The 21,745-nt window shown below is 51.3% G+C and overlaps 1 protein-coding gene across 1 annotated transcript; it reads left to right on the top strand.

Moving 5' to 3' along the window:
* The first annotated feature begins 795 nt into the window (after positions 1 to 795).
* Csrp1 (cysteine and glycine rich protein 1) lies at positions 796 to 21,518 on the top strand. The gene is made up of 6 exons (XM_057770254.1): positions 796 to 916; positions 10,267 to 10,379; positions 14,747 to 14,915; positions 16,332 to 16,461; positions 19,736 to 19,829; positions 20,286 to 21,518. Exons 2-6 carry the CDS (start codon positions 10,268 to 10,270, stop codon positions 20,360 to 20,362), a joined length of 582 nt encoding a protein of 193 aa, XP_057626237.1. The 5' UTR covers positions 796 to 916; position 10,267; the 3' UTR covers positions 20,363 to 21,518.
* The last annotated feature ends 227 nt before the right edge of the window (positions 21,519 to 21,745 follow it).

Genomic DNA, 21,745 nt, shown 5'->3' with positions numbered 1-21,745 from the left:
CTGTCTGCACCGCTAAGGAAAAACGGACCTTCCTTCTAAAGTTTAAACTTGCTCTGCTTCCTGCCACACACCGGGCCCAGAAGCAGCAGCCCGCCGCCAGCATTGGGTTTCCCGGCAGGCGCGCTGTGAGTGGGAGCAGTTGGGCCGGGTACCACCTCGGAGGCAGCTTCTGGTGGCCTGAACCTGTGTCTGTCGTATTACTGTAGGTTAGGAGCCCAGAGAAAGGTACTCTTAGGAGCTGATGCTTCTGGGGCTGGTAGAATGATCTTTTGCACTTAACAGAGAGATGGGAAAAGCTGAGGGGACAAGACCCCGGAGCTGGAAGAGGGCAGCGAAGCAAAAAACCTCAGGTCTTACAGGATCTCATCCCCCCCCCCGCCCCCGTCCCCCCTCCCACCTCCACACTCGGGTGGCACATTCTCCTTTTATAGATGAACCTGAAATCAGCTGTCTGGGGGAAGTCAGTCACTGGAAGAAGCAGGGCCACACTGCTTGTCTTACTCTGGTGTGCCATCAGGACACGAAAATTTAAGGACCCTCGCTCTCTTCCCTAGGGAGTCCCAAGTTTATCTCTGGTCTGAACTCTCAGGTTATATCTCTGATTTCCCACGTGACAAGCTGATCAGGAACCTGTAAACCCCGGCCCCCGCCCCCAAGTAAAACCTTTTCCCCCAGAGACCGCCACAGCTAGGGACCCGGCCACGCCCGGGCTCCGGGCTTTCGGGGGGGAGGGGACAGCTTCCCGGGGCTTTGCGCTGTGACATCAGCCCTGTTGTAGTGCAGTGTGCAAAGCTTAGTGGTTGGCGTGGGGCGGGAAACGCCTTCCGGAGGGGGGGAAACAAAACGGGCGCGCCGTCGGTAGCCAGCCACGGCTTCCCGGAGTGCTGTCCCGCGTGTGCCTCTCAGCAACTGCCAGGTGAGTGCGCACCCGCATCGCTTGCCTCGGGTCCCGCCGCTGCCGGTTACCCGAGTGCCTGGGATGCACCCTGCACCTACTGGTCTTTCGCGTCCCGCCGCAGTCCTGTCGCTTGCAAGAAAAGTTTGTAGGAAAAGCGACACCAGGAGGGAGGTGGCCGTAGTTAGCCCGGCAGTGCTTCCCTTTCCCGAAAACGCTGGATCTCTTCCCCATCCCGGGACTTCCAGAGCAGCTGGTTTTCGCGTGCCCTAGACCCAGGGTGACCTGGCTCCCCCGCCGCCCCCACCGCCGGCAGGTCCCGCAGAACAATGGGCGATTCTGTGGGCCACTAACACTCATTGTAAAGCTGAGGGATGAAGACATCCGTGCCACCCCTTCCCTCACTCTTTTCCTGGGAGAAAGTGCCCGTGAGTGGGAGGGAGCAGCATCTGGCTTGGTGGCCATAGAGTACTGGTATGGATTTTCTCATTCCTGAAAGAACCAGATGGAAGCAGACACCTAGCACCTCCCTGCCCAAGTCTTGGTGCTGGGTGAGGACTGGATGCTGAGATCTCAAAGAGCCAACAGTGACTGTTTCTTGAAAGCTGGGAACCAGAAAGGGCTCCAGAGAGTGAGCAACATTTAAGTGAGTTGGCAGTGCCACCCAACAAGCTGTTAGTAGGCAGGTGTTTCATCCAAGCGGCACAGGCCTGGGTAAATTCTGCACGTTTCTGGTGCTATACTTCTGTGATCCATTAGAGCAGAGGTCTAGACTGTGAGCAATTACATGAAGTCAGAGCCATCCCACCCACTTCCTGCTTCTTAAGTGAATAAATGGACAGCCCCTCCCCACACTGAGAGAGCACTGCACTCAGTTACCATCATAGTACGTGCAGAGTGTCCACTTGCCTTTGGTGAACACTTAGCATGAGAAGCACTCTAGAATCTCGGTGACAGGCTATCCGAAAGGCAAACAAACCAAGTTTTGACTTGGATTTGACAGTACACAGATGAACTTGAACAAGTGACAGTTCGGTTTCCTTCTGGGCCAGTATTTGGAGAATATCACACACACACACACACACACACACACACGCATGCACACACGCACACTGTCTGTAACACCCTGATCTCCTCTTGCTTCAGAGTTCCTTGCAGAAGCTCTGTTGAGATAGGTTGGGGATTTCTTCAGGACTGGGTGCTAGAGCTTCCTCCATGCTTCTGCTTCTCTCCCCGGCACTCTACTTAGGAGCCCAGGCTACTTTGTTGGGGAGAGGCTGGCCTAAGCACTCCCTAGCCCGCATTTACCTTTCCCTTGGAGGATCCAGCTGGCGCTACACAGAAACCCTTTGCCTTGTCAAGGATATCCGGGGCGGGACAGACAGACAGGGAAGGAAGTTTATCCTGCAGAGGGTGTGGTGTTGGCCTGAGGTGGTGGAGGGGACTACTGTTCCCGAGGCTGAGGGCTTAGAGAGGGTCTCCAGCTCTGTGACTACCCTGCTAAGAAAATGTGGAAAAACTGCCTCTGGTCTGTCCTAGCATCAGCCATCTTGGCCCAGGTGTTCTAGAGTCAGTCAGTTCTTACTGGGTCTGAGTTAGAGGGGCAGTGTTTGCACTTGACTGATGGTAAGTCAACATTGGGTGATTGAAGCTGGCTAAGGGAGCATGTGTCTGTAATCCTAGCACTTGGGAGATGACGGTAGGGGGATCGCAAGTTAGGGGCCAGCCTGGGCTACTTATTGGAGCTCTATCTCAAAAAACAAAAAAAAATCAGTCAACTGTCAACCACTAAGTGAATGAATGGAATATGTATAGTCGTGGATCAATCACCAACTGGCTCTCCCTGACAGGAGTGGTCACAATTTTTTATTCCCTGCAGGTCTCCTGGTGGAGAAAGGAATTTAGTTGCAAAGGTTTAGTTCTGCTAGCAGAGCTCACTGGACAAAGGTGACTTGTTAAAAGCCTGAAGGGGGCTTGTATTAAGCCCCAAGAGATGCTAGTGGCAAAGAGTCCCCTTCCCTTTTCAGCTCTTTGGTATCATGCAGGCACATTGGCAAATGCTCATAGGCACCAAACTGATTGTCTTTCCTTAAGAGTACAGCACGCAAGTGCCTGTGCCTGCTTGCTGGCCGGCCAGAGCTAGATTCCTCACCTGGGCTGTCTCGGATGTTGTTCATCAGGAAGGAGCTGATGCTGGCTATGTCTGCAGAGGGGAAGGTTCAGCAGTGATAGAGACTATCTCAGGACTGCAGCTGGTCTCCCAAGAAGCTGCTGCTCAAACACAGGCCGACCGCTCCAGCAGCGGCTGCTTTTCTTTGCTCCCTCATGGTTTCTCATTCCAGGTCACCTAAGGAAATGTGGGTCATTAGCTGTGTAAGATGCTCTGTGGTGACAGCTACTTGAAAGCAGACAGGGCTTCAGTGACTGTGGCATGGAAGGGGACGGGACGTGGTTAGAATGGCTGACTTCTATGTTTTCACTCTGCTGGGTGGCTGAGGGCTCAGCGAGCCCCACCAGTCACTTCCCAGATGTACTTTCATCCCACCTACTATAGATCTGTGTATTGGAGTCAAATTTTCAGGAAAGAAAAAAAAAGAGACAGCCAGAGTGGGGACCCCCCCCCCCACCAAGAGCTGCTGCCTGAGGAATGAGAGGTAGCAGCTTGAGTCCCAACAGAAGCCTTGCCTGCTGTTTCCCCTCGTCAGAATTTTATATGGTAATGACGTGGCTTGGACTACGCAGCTCCCCAGGAATTTGCCTGACGTCAGTGTAGAGTAATTCCCATGTATGGTAAAGTGTGTAAATATGAGGCAGCCAGTGTCTCCAGACTCTGGTATTTCCAGTGCTTCCCAAAGTCAAGCTGGCTGAGTCTGAGGAAGAAATAGAAGGCTTACGGCTGGAATGCAGCCCAGCAGACAAGGAGGTTCCCACCCCAGGGGGTCTGGGTATTCTGCAGACAGGGAGGCGTGGGCTAGATCTTCCTGAGAGGTCAGCTGCCAGCAATGTGTTTGTAAGGCCTACGTGATCATTTGTTTTCCTCTTTTAAAAATTAATCAAAAGCATCCAGACCTCTCTGTTCAACACAGGGCACAACCAACTGTCTCCGCTCTCAACATCACTCCAGACAAAAGTAAATTCGATTTGATCATACCATAATTATAAGGTTTCCTGTACTCATTATGAAATACTGCGGCTGGATGTACCTCAGCAGTAGAGTATGCACCTCGTCATGGGTCCCTGTTTCCATCTGCACATATGGCAATCAGATTTCTGAACTCCAAGGGTAGAGAGCAGGGTAGGGGTACACAGAATGGGGGGGGGACTTGAATTCTCAGTTATAGTCACGTCCTGGGGGACCTGGGTAATGGCAGCTCAGTGAGGGTTGACCGACTTCTCAGAGGTGAACTCTATGCAAAGGTCTAATGAAATCACTTTTTGAGGGACCCATAAAGCTGAGACTGAGCTCAGTTTTTAGATGTCCCCTTTCTACCAGGGACCTTTGTCTTCAGGGTAGGTCTGCTCCTTGGGTGCCCAGGTGTCACCTCTAAGATGCAGGCTCTGTGGGTTCTGAACTTGCTCTGCCTTCCCTCTGGTTCTGTCCCTGGCTGTTCTCTGGGCTTGGGGACATGGAAGAGACAGCTGCAGGCTGGAAAGAATGACAATATTCTTGTCTACCTGGCAGGTTCCAAAGAGCTCAAAGAACTTCTAGCAGCTCATTTTGACCCAGAAAAAATAAACACCTAACAGGTCTCTACCCGACTAAGAAGGTGGGGACATGTGCCTTGAGCCTGTCACAATCACTCTTTTGCTGGAGGGAACAAGGGATTAAGGAGTCAGAGAGATGGGGTTTTTCCATTGGAGAAAGACATGAGGTGACTTGTCAAGTGTTTGCCTTTGTTGATGTACCCCATGCCTACCCCTTCCTCTACTGCTATAAGGGCCACCATCTTGCAGCCTTTCATGACTGAATCTCTGTATAGCTGGGAATGGGACAATGAGTCAGAGCAGCAGACTTGCGTTAACTTTGTCTAAAGAGGACAGTCATTGCCTTCCAGCCTCTAGTTAGCTCTGAGGATCTTGACATTTCAAGTAAGTAGCTGATGGGGAATGCTCCACCACTCAACAGAAAATTCAGATTTTATTCTCTGTTGAGATTATCAAGATAGTTAAGTAGGTCAAACAGATCAGAGACTACAGTCCCAAAGGAAACGAGACTCTCTGAATGAACCCACTGTGGATAAACGATTATAGACAGCAGTGAGTTGTTTTCAGATAGTCTTGTGAAGCCCTAAGATGTCCTAGAACATGGTAGCAAGGCCAGGCTGGTCTGGATCTCAACAGTAATCCTCCTGCCTCTACTTCCCAAGTGCTTCCCATGTGCTACTTTGCCCAGCAGCAATGATTGGTTCACCCAGAGCCACATACCAGAAAGTCTGATGTAAGACACAGGTCCCTGCCTTTCCTGCTGGGAATCGCAGGGGAATGGAACTGGGGAACTAAAGAGCTAGTCCCAGACTCATTAACTGGGCCTGCAGACAGCTCAGGAATTCCCTATTTCTATTTGACCTGTTGCTTCTCAAGTCTTGCTTCTTCCAGATGTGGATCAGCAGGGAAGGAAGGACTGAAGGAAGGGAGGGAGGGAAGGAAGGGAAGGGAAGTCGGCCATCTGGCCCCACATCTGGGCTAAGCTGTAGGTGGCAACCAGAGGCATGCCCTCTGTAATATGCTATCCCTTTTGCACATTCTTATTCAATCATCATAATATGGGGAGTGCTCCATTTTAGGGCTAAACAAATGAAGTTGAGAGCAAAAAGTGCCCACTAGGCCAGGAAAAGGTACCCTGCGCTATTCAACTCCAGCTCCAGTTTCCTAAGCGCTAGGGACAGCTTCCCACAGATCTTTGGTCCCCCAGAACTGGGAAGGCGATTGAGAATGAACCTCACATCCCTCTAAGCCCTCAGCAGACTAAGAAACAGCCTTCCTTTTAAGGCAATCTAGCTTCCCCACACAGGCGGAATTTGGCTGTTGACAAGAAGAGGCTGGGCAGAAAGGAGGAGGTGGGTGAGGGGCCTACATCACCTCCCACTGGAAGGAGGTGGCCACGGATCCCTCCAGCTGGGACTCTTCACACTCAGGGTTCCCTGAGGGGTCCCCATCTGGCCAGAGAGTGTAGAGTATAGAGCATGCTTCCTGACTAGGCATTGTTTCTCCTTTCCTTCTTGAAGTCTGGGGTTCCAACCAGGTTCCCAGTCAAGGAATGACCCAGCCAAGGGACACCCTGAGCCAACCTCGCACACTGACGGGTCCTTTCTCCCCTTTCCCCGCCCATGGTCCTGATTCCCCGGAGCCCTGCTGGATACAGCCCCTGACTCAGAGCCAGGGAGAACAAAGGGACATCTGTATGGAGCTGTGGTCTTTCCCAGAGGGAGAAGGGCTTTATGTCTGAACAAAACACTGCCTGGAACGGCTTCCCACCACGTGGCTAAGAGACTGTGCCTCCCTTAGGGGTGTCCCTAGGGACATGAGCATGTCTGTGCTCTGCGGCTTTAGGGGGTTGCATAGGAAGGAGACCCTATCTTGATGAACTGCATGTCTACCCCATGCAGCCACCCTTAAACATGCTCTCCCCACAGCCTTATGGCGGGGTTCAAGAGGACAGAAATGCTTGGGCCTCTGTTAGAATCCAGATCCCCCTCCTACAGCTGTGGTGCTATAAGCAGGTTGCCCAACCGCTCTGAACCTGGTTTTCCTTATCCGAAAACTGGGCCTCTAGTCTTATCCTCAGAGGAGAGCTGCCTGAACAGAACTTGGGGTCCCAGAGCCAGGAAGGAGGGGAGATGACTGACAGACAGTGACTTTATGTGCTCTTCTTGCCGGACCGCCCTTCCCTTGCATGGGTTCGCAGCACAGTCCTGGTTCAGCAAGTGCAGTTAAGGCCTGGAGTCCTCAGGACAGAAAGGGGTTGAAGGGGTGATGAGAGGTTGGGATGGGGAGTTCCCCGGGGAAGGTAGAGAATCTTTTTGCAGGATGTGTGAGCCCATGAAGCTGGGGTCAGCCCAGGACCCTGATGAAGGAAAGTGGGTGTGTGCAACAGGAGATAGTCTCCCCAGATCTTCTCTGGAGACACAGTGCACCCAGCCTCCTCCATTCCCCCCAGCCTCTCCTCAGTCCTCTGGGACAGTGCACCCAGCCTCTGTCCCCAGCCTCTCCTCCATTCCAGCTCTTTACAAAAGCATGGTCTGAGGATTTCTTCATGTTAGGTTGAACTGGGCACTCAGAGGGCTGAACATGGGCGAAAGTGACAGCTTCCGTCTGTGAGGCGAGAGGAACCAGCTCCGGCCAAGCCGAGATCTGCAAGGCCATGGGCAGTGTTCTGATGTCTGGTGTCAGGGGCATCGTTGGTTTCTGTTGTCAGAGGCTGTTCTGTAAGGAATCTGGAAGCTGCTGGGTGGGGATGGGGTAGAAAATGTCAGGACCTCTCTGAATACCAATGATGTGACTGTCAAGTGGCTTAAACAATGGAGAGAGTTGGTTGTTTGTGTAACTAGCACTCAGAAGCACCCTGAGCTATAGATTTGGCTTAAACTGGTTGTTTAAAGATGTCATTCAAGACTCATCTTACTTAATCTCTCAGTTCTTTGCACTCACTTGCCCCTTGCTCCTGTCTCTTAGGGTGGTGGTGAAGGGCACTTACTCCCAAGAATCTCTCTCAGAAGACAGGATCACTTTCTCTTCCAGAGCCCCCAGGAAATCTCTCTCTGGTCTCACGCATAACTAAGCAATAACTTTGGCTGACTGGGTTTGGCTCAGGTCGCATGTCATGGCTGAACATGGAACTAGTGACTGCGACAGACGTGTTCTTCCAGGGGTGGTCATGGGTGCAAGTCAGGTGGAGGAGCTGGGTGAGGCGCCAGGGGAACCTAAAGGGCACGGTGTACAGCACTGTGGTGAGTGAGTTAGCCAAGGGGGGCAGATGGGACACAACTTGGGAGAAGTGAGGATCCCCACCTTTGCTCATTTTCAAACATGGAGCGTGGTGGTGTCACCACCAGCAAAACGCAGAAGTCAGGAAAAACAGTCGATAGGAGGCGGTGAGTTCAGATGGTTCGTTTGCAGATGGAGGCACCCGGGTGTGGGCCTACAGAGGCTCATCTGAAATTAGCTGAGGCTAGACCAGGAAGAAAGGCAGGGCCTCAGATATGTGGGAGTCTCTGTAAGGAAGGGACAAGAGATAAGGAAGAATATAGGAGACTGGGGCTAGATGGAACCCCAACTTTCAGGAGGAGGGGGTGAAAAATGTATCTCTCTCTTCTGCCCCAACAAAACTTTGCTCCTTTCGATGTGGTGGTTGGTGTTTTGTCTCCCTAACCAGAGAGTCGGCATCACCACCAACGCCATTCCACGTTTACCGGGTCCCACTTCCAGGTCCCAGGTCCTTCAGAGGACCTGGACTCATCTGGAGCCTTAAGGTCACTCATTCCTCAACTGCTCACTGGACACCACATGTGTGCCTGTGTGTCAGTTACACAGGGTGTGTGGATACCATGTGTGTGCCTGTGTGTCAGTTACACAGGGTGTGTGGATACCATTTGTGTGCCTGTGTGTCAGTTACTCGGGGTGTGGGGACACCATGTGTGTGCCTGTGCGTCAGTTACTCAGGGTGTGTGGACACCATGTGTGTGCCTGTGTGTCAGTTACTCGGGGTGTGTGGACACCATGTGTGTGCCTGTGTGTCAGTTACTCGGGGTGTGGGGACACCATGTGTGTGCCTGTGTGTCAGTTACACAGGGTGTGGGGACACCATGTGTGTGCCTGTGTGTCAGTTACACAGGGTGTGTAGATACCATGTGTGTGCCTGTGCGTCAGTTACTCAGGGTGTGTGGACACCATGTGTGTGCCTGTGTGTCAGTTACTCGGGGTGTGGGGACACCATGTGTGTGCCTGTGCGTCAGTTACTCGGGGTGTGGGGACACCATGTGTGTGCCTGTGTGTAAGTTATGCAGAGTGTGGGGACATCATGTGTGTGCCTCTGTGTCAGTTACGCAGGGTGTGGGGACTCCATGATACAGATTTGGGGGTACATTTTCATTAGTCTTCTCTGGCTCTTGAACATCAAACTCCTGCGTCTCCCACTCTTTTCCTTCCCTAGCACCCTGTGTCCATGCACAAAGCCCTCAGCTTCCCTCATCCCCATGTATGTCCCCTATGACAGCCTTGAAGAGCCTGCATTCCTTCCGTAGTCCTCTGTCAAAGGAGCTACCGGTGTCTTCTGCTCCTTCCATGGCTTTTTTGTCAGGTGACAGGAAGGGAGCAGATCATCAGCTGAAGGACATTGATGTCCTCCTTATCCCTGCCACATGTACCCCTGTGTCCTGGCAAGTTCTATCAGCTGTTCCACAGTCTCGGGCTTCTGTTATACCAGTCACGGAGGACTCACTGTGTGCTGGACCCTTGGCAACCCACACTCCTCTAGTCCCCAGAAATAGTCTATGAAGAGCTTTTATTTTCAGCTCCATTTTCAAGATGCAGAAACCAAGGTCTGTGAAGTCCAAGCCCCTTGTCCAGGGCCACACAGCGAGTGGCAGGGTCAAAACTGGACTGAATAGTCTGGTATATGGACCACAGCTCAGAATCAACACCTGAACATCTCCACATTGGCCCAGCCTGCATGGAGTCACTGTCAGAATCCTAGGCTGGGCCAATGCCTTTCCTAATTTCAGTGCTCTTCAGGCACAGGCAGGTGCTGCCAACCTGACGTCATAGCACTAGAGGACAGTGCCCCCTGTGCCAGTCTCTTGTGTTGTTTTAAACCCTTTTGCTTATTTTTGTTTTCTCTTGAGACACAGTCTCATGTTGCCCAGACTAGCTTCAAACCCACCCCATATCCAAAGCTGGCTTTGTATTTATGTGATGTCCCTTCTCTCGCCTATCTGGGGTACTTTCCTTCCCATATGCTCTTCCCTTGATAATATGAGTTTTCCCTACTCGTGAACTGTGCACACTGGTTTAAGATTTACAAACCCCGCTTGATCTGCCCCTCAGGTGTCATTCTTTGTAATGAGCCTGGTGACACCTGCCACCAGCTAGCTGGCTTGCACTGCTCCTGCATGTTCTTTGTGAACCTCGTCTCTTGTGATCTTGTATAGGGTGCCAAGCATAGGGCCAACACACAGCAGCTCACCGGAAAATAGAATGAGATAGGAGAAGCGGACCCTCCTATACACATACATTTGCCAGTAGTGACTGGAGAGGGTCTTAAGAACAAGCCAGAAGTACGCTCCCAGAAATGACCATCCCCTAGGAGGCCTCCCTCCCATGGGGAGTCTGTTTTCCTCTCCATGCCTCATTCTTATTTTTGTGTTCTTTTCCAGAATGCCAAACTGGGGAGGTGGCAAGAGATGTGGGGTGTGCCAGAAGACGGTGTACTTTGCCGAGGAGGTCCAGTGTGAGGGCAACAGCTTCCATAAATCCTGCTTCCTATGCAGTGAGTACCACCAAGGCCTCCTGTTGCCACCAGGGACCTGGAGAGGCTTGACCCCCCCCTTGCAAGCTGGGCCTGTCGACACCCCAGGGAACTGGTCCCTGGGGATGTAAACAGCTTGACATTTGGCTGAAGCACAGCTGGGGAGGGGAACCCTTAAGGACCTCTTTGTTCCCTTTCAGAAGCTGTTTTCCAAGGGGGTGAACTGGCCAGTGCTGGTGGGGGTGGCAGGGGTGTGTGGGGGTGGGGTGGGGCAGGGCTGAGAGCCAAGCTGGAAGGGCTCACTCAGGGAAACTTTCCACTCTCTTTGTTCCTGCCACTGTCCTAGCATTGCTGAGAAAGACAGTGTCACCCCAAAGTCACACTAATCTTCAGGTTACCCCTTGTTAGGTAAGAGAGGCCACAACCCTAAGGTCAAAGAGAGGAGGACGTTAACCCTTTCCCTTGCCTCTTCTCAGCAGAGTGTGGCCCCTGGTTTCCACTCCCACTCCCCCTGTACCTGGGTCCGGTGATGTGTACTGAAAGTGGCGACTTGGAGAAACCCTCCTCGATTCCTAAATGATTTGCTCTTTGTGGTCAGAGCAGAAGTGTGCCTTAAAGAGAGAACCAACCCTAGTAGCTGTTTCCTGGGAGACAGGCCGGGAGGCAGACAGCACGGTGTCTTAGTTGTCTGATTAGGGCAGGGATTGCAATTTCCTTTCTATTGTTTGTGAGATGATAGACAGGTTCAATGCTGCAGAGGGTTAACTGTGAGAACCGAAAGGAAAGAGTTGGTAAAACAAAGAAAGCACTTCAAGAAGTATGTGTGTTCAGTAAACACACAAACTCCCACACGCTCATTGATAAGAGCTCCGTAGGAAGAGGGTGGAATACTCAGGAGAGCTCATGGCAGTTGGCGTCCCAGCCTTCCTGAGAGCTACAGGAAGTGAAGGCCACTACCTCCCGCTCCATGAGATAAGTCTGCACTCCTTTGCTCCCCGCCACCCCATGGCTTGATCTGGAGTGGGATCCAGTTGGCTCATGTGTTACATGTTTACCTGATGCCAGCCTGAGGCCACCCAGCACAGGGCAGCAGGGTCCTCACACTGCCCAGCAGTCCCGGAGTGCCAGTCCCTGGGCTCACGTGATAAATGAGGAGATGACAAGCTTTTGTGGAGCTCTGCTGGCTTCCAGCCTGCTGAGGAGGCTGTTGACAGCCGCAGCTGGTCCACAGCAGCTCATCATGTAAGGGCTTTTTAAGGTTTTTTTTTTCCTTCCAGAGGGACTGAGAGACAGCTTGGTGCCAGCTGGGAAGGGGGTCTGGACGTCAGAGTGTGCAAGGCCCCTTTCTGCTCTCTAGTGTTGCTTAATCACTGACCAAAAGGGACCAGCTATAGCTGTGTCCAGAACTCTGGCTCAAGTCCTGATGTGGAGGACTAACTTCTGGTCAGGCGTGGATGGAGGTCAGGAATTCAGGGGGTGGTCCAGGAAGGAAGGAGCAGTGCCTGGGGCAGGGTGTGTGTGAGGGGGTGTCAGGGATTAGAAGCAATGGCAGAAAATGAGGCTAGGGAGGGGCCTGCTCTGCAGCTGTCACTCTAGACCCTAGAGTCTAGGCCATGGTTGTGTGTCACTGGCATCTTGGGCCTGTACAGTTCCCAGGTGTCAGCTCCAGCTGACTAGGAACCCTGTGCTGTCCAGACATGCTGGGGTGTTATCCTCACCGTCTTATCCCTAGTACCCCTGAACAACATGGCCTATGATAGGATCTCACTAGAGATTTGGTCAAGAACGGGAAGAGCATTGTTCCCCTTCCAGTCAAATGGTTGACTGAAATTCATAGTATTTATGGTGACCCATAGAATTAAAGGGTTTTACCTCCTCAGGAAGAGCCCAATGAGGTCTATTAATTCCAGTCCTTGGCTGTGCATCAACTCAGTTTGTCACTGTATACACGCTTCTGGAGGTCTAGGATCAGTATAAGGAAGCCAGGATGACACAATAAGAAAGATAAGAGAGACCACATTTTCCTGGGTTTGGCCTGAGGTAGAGGCCTGCAGTAAGCCTGCCCTCTTTTCCACTCTGCCCCCTCAATGCAGTAGAGAAGCCTCTTCCCACTAGATGTCAAGTGAGTGATAGACACAGCTTGAGTTCAAGTCCGGTGAGAGCCTCCCCTGAGGTGGTATGCCCAACTGTAAGTAGCTCCTTTCTGGGGTGAGCTGGGCTGAGCAGCCATTCTGTGGACAAGAAAGTCCTGTTTGTCTTAGCTCTGCGCTGGTGGACACTGGGACAGAAGCCTGCTGGTGGGCCCTAAGCTGTCCCCCAGAGTCTGGGCACGAGGGAAACTTGGAGAAGCCTCAGACACTCTCTGACCCCCAGGCTGAGTCAGTTTTCACTTTCTGCCTCTCTAGAGGAGCCCTAGCCTGGCGGAAAACCAGGACTGGAAATCAGAGCTGGGATCTGACTTGGCCTTGCTTCTCTGGAAGACTCTGTGACCCTGAGTGGGTTTATTGTAGGTTTTTGTTTTCCTTCCAGAGGCAGAGCCATGCTCCATCTTTGGGTGTGGTGAGTGGGTGCCTCTTTTCCATATTCCCAAAGAGCATCACATGACCCCATGGAGCCAGGTAGCATCTGGAAACAGTTTCTGAACGAATACACTGACTGATCTAGGGTTTTTGTTTTGTTTCTGTTTTGCTTAACCTGATTTAGCAGACATTTATTCAGGCCTTCCTTGAATGAAGGATATATTCAAAATTTCCCTTGACCAAGCTTTTGTGAGAGACCCCACAAGTGAGCTGAGTCCCCTACTATTATCACTTGGGTGGAGCTGGAGGCTATGCTGGAGTTACAGTGGGCAGGACTGTACCGCTGAGAAAACCAAAAAAGAAAGGAGCAGGAGGTCTTGACCAGTGTGCCAGGGAGCCACCTACAGGGTGTGGGCTTGTAGGCCCTGGGGTCTCCAGAGTCAAGTTTCTCATCCTTTGCTGGAGACACCAGCCACAAAAGGCCTTCTCTTCTGGGCTCTTATCTCTGTTTTCTTCCTTCCCTCCCAAGTTTGGAATTCCCAGTTCAAAGTAGGTCTAAGGGAAGCAGTTCCCTGGGAGGCTGGTTCCTGACTTCCCGCCCTAGAAGGGAATGTTGGAGCCTTGGCCTGTTGATCTCTGCCTTAGTGTTCTTCCCAGAGCCAAGCCCCAGGGGAGGTGGTGGGAGGCTCCATATTTGGGTGCCTGAGAGTGCTGGAATGAGGTAGGGATCTCAAGTGCTGGACAGGAGGGTCCTTATTTAGACTGGAGTCCCCAACCTGGGGCTCGGAGAGAACTGAAGGAGTGTTGGACCTTTAAAGGCAGGAGAATGACAAGTCGTAACAAATGGTCACTTCCGTGGTGTTGGCAGACTTCTGGCTTCACAGGAGGTGTTTTAGGTATTTAGGATGCAGTCCAGTTGGGCAGACTCAATTCGAGGTAGGAAGATGGAGCAGGTGCTCCCTCGCCCCTGGTACGCCCTGTGTGCAATGCTGGAAAGAGTGGCTGACATTTATTATGAACCCTGGTGCACAGGGTGCTGAGCTAGTATGTCATAGCTAAGATCTCCCTTGATTGTCCTAACTTCCTTTTAGGGCAGACGTGATTATCCACACTCATAAATGAGGACGCTGAGCCTGGAAAGGCAAAACAGTTTGTCCCAGCCACCCAGATGAAATGGGGAGCTGGGATCTGAGTCCAGACTCTCCCCTCGTGTGCTGGGTATCTGGCACTGCTCATCGTGAGAGCAACAGAAGCGTGTAGGAGGCTTGAAGTTTCTCTAGCGCATTGCATCCCTGCCTCTCCTACCCTGTGACCCAGGCCATTCTTCCGATGGGTGCAGCCCCTCTTCTCAGCAACTTCTAAGACTGAAAACTACAGATCGAGTTCTGGGTATCATGACTTGGATCTCATCTCACAACCCACCATGCTGGGTGTCTGATCCTTGTTCCATTTCTCTTTGGGTGCATCGCTTCACCTGCGTACCTGCTCTTGTTGTAATGACACACCCAGATGTGTTTTTTCAATGCCCCTGCCGGAGGCAGGAAAACCCTGCTCTCCTCCATGCCTTTCTGTTTCCTTTCTGATTGGGACTCACAATCCCTGTATTAGGCAGAATGTAAAACTGCGGCCTACAGTCTGCCTAGGCTGTGGCTTCTGAACCTTGGGGTGCAGTGAGACTTGGAATAGGTACTAGGGTATAGAGGTCTGAGAGAAGCACCCCTAGATTCATGGAAGTCAGGCCCTGACCACCTAGAGTCGCATATTCCTGGAAGCCAGTCCCTTTCTCACCCCGCTGGTCTCCTTTTTTGCATAAGGCTCCTGGGAGGCCCCTGAGAGTTACATCTCACCATTCCCCTGTCTCCTCCCCAGTGGTCTGCAAGAAGAATCTGGACAGCACCACTGTGGCCGTGCATGGAGAAGAGATCTATTGCAAGTCTTGTTATGGCAAGAAGTATGGGCCAAAAGGCTATGGCTTTGGGCAGGGCGCAGGAACCCTGAGTATGGACAAGGGGGAGTCTCTGGGCATCAAGCATGAGGAGTGAGTACAAGATCTCTCTTCTTTTTCTTGAGTTCTCACCCTGCTCCTGAAATGGACACCAATGAACCACTTTTGGCTAAGCAGTAGGAAGTCTGGGAAGCCCTTGATTTAAAAGAGAGAGCTGTGTGTGGTGGCTCATGCCTGTTCTAGAGAGGAGGCTGAACCTGGAAGATCTTGAGTTCAAGGTCAACCTGAGCTACAAATAAAGACTCTCAGAAACAAACAAACAAACCAGGGCTGGAGAGATGGCTCAGAGGTTAAGAGCATTGCCTGCTCTTCCAAAGGTCCTGAGTTCAATTCCCAGCTCACAACCATCTGTAATGAGGTCTGGTGCCCTCTTCTGGCCTGCAGGCATACACACAGACAGAACATTGTATACATATTAAATAAATAAATAAATAAATAAATATTTAAAAACAAACAAACAGGCAGGGGAGAAATGGCTCAGTGGCACATAAACGTAAGAACCTGAGTTTAACCTCTAGTACCCATGTAAAAGTTGGGTACTGGCAGTGTGCACTTATAGCCCCAGGGGGATACCTGGGACTTGCTGTTCAGTTGCTATAGCCAAGTCATTGAGAGACCTGTCTCAAAAGATAAGTGATGAAAGAGGAGACCTAATGTTGGCCTCTGGCCTTCACATGTATGAACACACATATGCAAGTTCATTACATGGACACACTCATGAACACACACACAAGTACACATATGCGCGCATGCACACACACACATACACACCCACCCCAAAATCAAACAAAAAAGATGAACAAATAATAAAATGAAAATAAACGAAAGGAAGTCACAGAGCAGCTCTCTTTGTGGGGCAGCTGAGCATCAACTTGGGACATTCATCCTAGAGCCGGAAGGGGCCCCAAGAGTCATATAGTTCAATTTCTTCATTTTATAATTGAAAGCACAGAGGAGTGTCAGAGCTCCGCCACCCTTCACCCCTGCTAAGGGGAAGTAGTTTCCTTCCCTGGGACTTGCCTCAGGGTGTCAATGGGTCTCCCAACCCTCACCCTTGGCCATCTCTTGCCTCTGAGCTGCTGAGTGGCTGGCAGCCTGGCAATTGTCTTAGGAATGGGGAAGTGGATGGAGTGATGAAGAATTACCAAATCTGAGCCAAGGTCATTGCCCTAATGGGGACTGTCAGCAGATTTCTCCCGGAAAGAAGCTAATCATAGACCAGCTGCAGAAATGAGGGGCTGAGGGGGGATTCTTAGCAAACGATGTGTTAAATGATTCTAGGGCCTTTAAGTAGGTGATGAGGAATATGTGTTGTTTTGATATTATGCTGAGCTTTGGAATTCCAGAGGCCATGGTGGCTTTAGCTGTGATGGCCCTGTCCCTGGCAAGAGGTGAGAGGGTTTTTCCCTGCGGCATCATTCATCTCACTACACGTACTTGTGCATGTAGGGCCCCCGGACATAGGCCCACCACCAACCCCAACGCATCCAAGTTCGCCCAGAAGATTGGTGGCTCTGAGCGCTGTCCCCGATGCAGCCAGGCGGTATATGCTGCGGAGAAAGTGATTGGTGCCGGCAAGGTAAGATGCTCCCGGGTGTAAGGAAGGCGAAAGGGAGGTGTGCTTCTGAATTAGAGCTTTACAATGGATGATTCTGGCTCCTCTTAGGGCAGCTGCTCAAGCACGGCACTTTGCTTCCTTCCAGAAACTGAGCATCCTTGTCCCTGTGGGTTGCTTGTTCCAGACCCAAGGGGGAGCTCACCTAACCCACAAACTGAACTGTATCATCGTTAGTGGTGCACATTGTCTCTGGTCAGTTTGTAGGACATTGCTAAGATGCGTACACAGGGTTCAGATCTGGTACTCTAGAGTTGAGGGCTAGAGCCTTAGAATATAAAAGGGTATTGAAGGGCCCACCCCCTAAGATTACATGGCTGGGTTTTCTAAGAGTGTGTCTCTTTTGAAGAAGGAGATTCACAGCTTTAATCAGAGTTTAGGAGTTTTGGTTCCAGAAATATTTACAAATCATCTTGGAGTAAATTTTTTTTTTGTTTGTTTGGTTTTTTTGTTTTTTGTTTTTCGAGACAGGGTTTCTCTGTAGCTTTGGAGCCTGTCCTGGAACTCCCTTTGTAGACCATGCTGGCCTCGAACTCCCAGAGATCCGCCTGCCTCTGACTCCCGAGTGCTGGGATTAAAGGCGTGCGCCACCACCGCCCGGCTTGGAATAAACATTTGATTTCATGGGATGTGTTCTGCCGGAAACTCACCCTCTAACCCTGAGGACAGAGATTCTCCTGGTAGGGCCTAGTAACCTACAGGAAGTTTTTTCCACACCATTTATAATTGCCATGACTACCGTCCCAATGGTATTCTGATAGTCAGGAGTGCCCAATGAGAATCACCCTAGCCAACCAACTGTCCGAACAGCCCAGCAATCATTTCCTTGATGTGCAGGTCTTGGTGGGAAAGAGCAGGAGAGCCCTGGGGGTTGTGGTCTTAGACTAACAGTCAGCAGATCACAGTACACGGCCCTCTAGCAGTGTGGCCAGAGAAGGCTTCTGTGAGGCCTGGGCTGGACGAGCGATTTAACCATGGTCACACAGAAAACCAATAGATCCATGATGGCCAGAGCCCATAGCCAGCTCTTTTTGGCTTGGGCCAATGACTTTGACCACTCTTTGATCTTGAAGAATGGAGTTCGGGAGTGATGGGATGGGAACTAACACTTGGGTAAAATCTGGACCATGGTATCCCCTTCATTGCTACTGAGATTATCTCCATCACACAGACCAAGAAAACGAGAGCCAGAGAGATGAATGACCTGCCCTCATCATCTAGCTAGAAAGCGAGCCAGGAGCTCAGCCAGGTTTGCCTGATTATGAAGCCCTGGCTCTTACTACTGTTGACTTTACTATGGGTCACTTAACCCCTTTGGAAACATTTCCACACTTGCAAAGACAGGAAGGGTTGTTAGTGCCACTCGGGCGATGAACTGCCTGGGCCCTAGGTAACCTGCTTGAATCGTGGTTTTACCATTTACTCCTGTGCACTGGGACCAGTTCAGCCTTCCTAAGCAATAGTTACACGTAAGTGGGCCAAGGGAGTGTAGCCACTATGAAGTAAAACCGTGATGGTCCCTGACAAACAAAATGGTTTGAAGATTATGTGAGGTTATACATGTCTAACGGGCAAAGCTGTGGCTTAAATGTCATGAAAGCAGGAGTCAGTCATGGCCACACATGCTTGTAATCCCAGACTGAACCCTCAAAAGGAAGGAAAAAAGAGGAGACATTACTATCACAAGTCAGTTTTCCCCCTTTGCCCATGGGAATGGGAAATTACTAAAGAAATACCCAGGAATCCTTATTTCCATGGCATGGGGGAGGGGGTGTCAGTGACGTACTGGAGAGATGGCTCAGTGATTAAGAGCACTGGCTGCTCTTCCAGAGGTCATGAGTTCTATTCCCAGCAACTGTATAGTGGCTCACAGCCATCTATAATAGGATCTGATGCCCTCTTCTGGCCTGCAAGTGTACCTGCAGGTAGAGCACCACATACATAAAATAATAAATATTAAAAAAAAATACAGATTGTACTGAGGAGTAGAATAAGAACATTTTGAGTTCAAAGGAAAACGAAGGAAGAAACCCCCTTAAGAAACATTAAGGAGCAAAGAGGGCCTTTCAGTGTTGTGTGAATGAGAAGAGATACTGAGCTTATATTGAGGGTGGCTGAAAGTACGAAAACTCTGGGTGACAGCCTGTGTATAAAGAGGTTTGCCCAGCCCAGAGCACCGAGGAGAATTAAGCTCATTCGTCCACCCATCTCAGCTCCCTTAGGATCACTGCTGCTGTCTCTTGGGCACATGAGGAGCTATTGGGTGAGGTCCAGGAAATGTGCTTGTCTTACCCTCCAGCCTGGGTGTTGGTGGATACGCTGAGGAAGTCACTGTCCTTCATAGCATTGTTTGCTGTCCCAACTGAATGCTGCCAGTCTCCCCTGTGTACACAACACCTCAGCTTGTTCAGCTGCTGTTGATGGGAGCTGGTTGTTGAGTTGTATTGTTGATGCTGTGTTGCCATGTGTGTGTGTGTGTGTGTACACCGCACACAAACTTGAGTCCTTCCTCTCTTGGGAAGCTCTTTGCCCCTGTGGTGCCTTAAGTCACCTCTTGGAACCACAAAGGGCCTTCTGTGGCCCCTTTCTGTGACAGACTCATTCTCCTTTCAAAAATCATACAAATTTGACTCAGGGCTTCCTCCGTGCCTAGCCCCATGTGAGCACTGGCAGTTGACTAGCAAAGGAAATAAAACCCCACTATGCTCTGAGAGCTGAACCGAGGCGGCGAGTTCTAAAACTTCAGAGACTGCGCTGGTCCAGTGATAAATACCCATTCTGAGACTGTGCACCAGCCATTTCCACATTAGATCCTCACCTCTACTCTGCAAGATAAACAGAGAGGTCTCCCGGGGAGGACATCAGGGCAGCTAATCAAGTCACATGCGGCAGTGCCAAAACAAAGCCAGAGCCTTAGCAGTTTTACAGGCAAAATGGTGTGGAGAAGGCTTGCTTGGAAGCCTGTGGGGTTGTAGCTACCCGAGTGGGCTGTGACCCCTTCCATGGTTGATGCAGCTGGAACTACCAAGCAGCGAGCCATTGTAACACTTCTTGGTGGCCTGCTACTAGGGTGCGCTTGGTCCCCGGTCTGTTTCCTATGTGTCTGGGCCACATTCTCCTAGCCACTCCCCTACTCCTGTCTGACTTGCAAAATGTCTGCCCACTGTGGCAAGCTATTGGACTACAGTGGACACCCTAAGTCATTTCCATGATGTTAACTGTTTCCTTTCTTTCCTAGTCCTGGCATAAGTCCTGCTTCCGATGTGCCAAATGTGGCAAAGGCCTTGAGTCGACCACCCTGGCGGACAAGGATGGGGAGATCTACTGCAAAGGTGGGTACTTCTATCCCTCTCTGAAGAGGGGGAGGCTGGAGGAGGCAAGAGGCCAAGTGCCTGTGATGTCACTAACTAAACGAACCAGCTCCTTGCCATCCATCCCAAGAGCCAGACCATCCCCTTCATGACACAGACCAGACCAGAGGGAGAGTGGGACTTGGCCAGAGTCAGAAGGAACATAGGGCAGGGACAAGGGTCATAAGACAAAGGTCATAGGACATAGGCCTGGGATCCTAATACCTACCTGTCCAGTGTTTTTACAGCAAATGATTCATTCCATCTTTGCAATGATGGGGAAGTGGGTCCTCACTGTTGATCAAGGCTAGGAGTCCAATAGGGATGGGGAGGTGGACATTGGTGGACCGTCTCGAGACTAGGCACAAGGAGTGGCAGGAGGAGCTGCTATGGGGACAGGAACCCCTCCTTACCCCTTCTCTTCTTTTCTCTCTGCAGGATGCTATGCTAAAAACTTTGGGCCCAAAGGTTTTGGCTTTGGACAAGGAGCTGGTGCCTTGGTCCACTCAGAGTGAGCCGCCGCTGCCTGTGTCCCTGCCCACTCCTGTGCTTTTTGTCGTCGGTCCCTGCCCAGAAGCCTTGGACACCTACAAGATTCTCTCTCTCACTCAGCCCTGGCACACAGCACTAATGTTGGACTTGGGTATCTGGCTTCTTTTGGTTTAGGGGTCTGCCTGAGCTCCTTACTCCACTAAGGGCTTCCTTCTGCCTGGCATTTGATACCACCACCTTTAGGAGACATCTGTCACCCCTTTAGAGAGAACAGGTTCCCCTTCCTACACTTCACCCCCACAGACCAAATGTCCACCCTCTCCTGGCCAGGACACCTGAACCCACATCTTTGGAGCCCAGAGGAGCTAAGCAGCAGACCTGATGGGAGGGAGGCAGGGCCAGGGTTGGCCTGGGGAAGGCAACAGTTTATTGGATTCTGAGAGAGTCTCATCTAGGAAGGAAGCTGAGCTTCTTAGTGCCCTTCAGAATAAACCTGAGGCTTCTCAGTTTGGGGAGTCCCCATGGGAGGCAGATAGGTGAAGACAAGGTTGTGGGCCACACAGGAAGGAGCTCTTTCTCTGGGCTCTTGCCTTTGAAAGTGGAATGGGTATTATCCTACTTGGAAATGGAGAACCACCCAGGTCAGAGGACCCCACAGTCTGGAGGTTGCCTGGCTCCTTTAGGCATCAAGTTCCCTGTTTGATGGGGAAGGGGAGAGCCTAATGAAATACTTTGAACGTGCATTTACATTTATCATGGAATATAAGAGAGTGGTCAGCTCTGGTCCTAACCCTGGGTCTGGTGGCTGGGATGGACAGTTTCTCTCTGTGCCAGCATAGCCCAGGGTAGTGCTTTGTTCTCGCCGCTCCTAATAGTCCTCTAATGTGGAGGGAGACGGAGGTACTGTACCTTCTTGTAACACCCTTTCCCTCTGCCTCCAGCCCTCACTCCCCTTCAACTCAGACCCAGACCCCGCCTCTTCCATCCCACCCTTCTCTTAGGGACCTTCACTAGCTTCCAGGCCCCAAGGTCAGGTACCGAGGGAGGAAGGGGAAGGGCTGGGCCTTGATGCTCCCAGGGACTGAAGGGACATTGCCGTCTGCAGGCATTTGCTGCAGGAGCTGTAGGCACGGGCTGTGCGGAAGCTGATTTCTCATCTGGTCAATAAAGCAGTTTAGAACAGAACTCTGGTGTCCATCTTCTGGCTGTGGGGCCCTGCCACACCTTGGATCCAGGTCGGGAATCAGAGGAGAACAATTGCAACAAGGCCTGGTGGAAATGGATCAGAGAGGATTCACTCAAAGAGCTTCCTAAGGTCTGCTTACTTTGTAGTATCTGTTCTAAGGGAACCGAACAACCCAACGCCACTGCCTTGCCCTGATTGCCCTCCACCCCACCTCAGGCCA

This window comes from Chionomys nivalis, chromosome 5 (genome assembly GCF_950005125.1).
Source record: "Chionomys nivalis chromosome 5, mChiNiv1.1, whole genome shotgun sequence".
In the NCBI taxonomy this organism is placed as follows: domain Eukaryota; kingdom Metazoa; phylum Chordata; class Mammalia; order Rodentia; family Cricetidae; genus Chionomys; species Chionomys nivalis.
The sequence above is the reverse complement of the archived record's forward strand: the minus strand, read 5'-3'. Positions and strand labels throughout refer to the sequence as shown.

Excerpts from the sequence above, each read along its gene's own strand:
- Csrp1 (XM_057770254.1), top strand. The coding sequence starts at position 10,268 with ATGCCAAACTGGGGAGGTGGCAAGAGATGTGGGGTGTGCCAGAAGACG. Across the intron at positions 10,380-14,746 it reads TAAATCCTGCTTCCTATGCA|TGGTCTGCAAGAAGAATCTG; the intron begins GTGAGTACCACC and ends TCTCCTCCCCAG. Across the intron at positions 16,462-19,735 it reads AAGTGATTGGTGCCGGCAAG|TCCTGGCATAAGTCCTGCTT; the intron begins GTAAGATGCTCC and ends TTTCTTTCCTAG.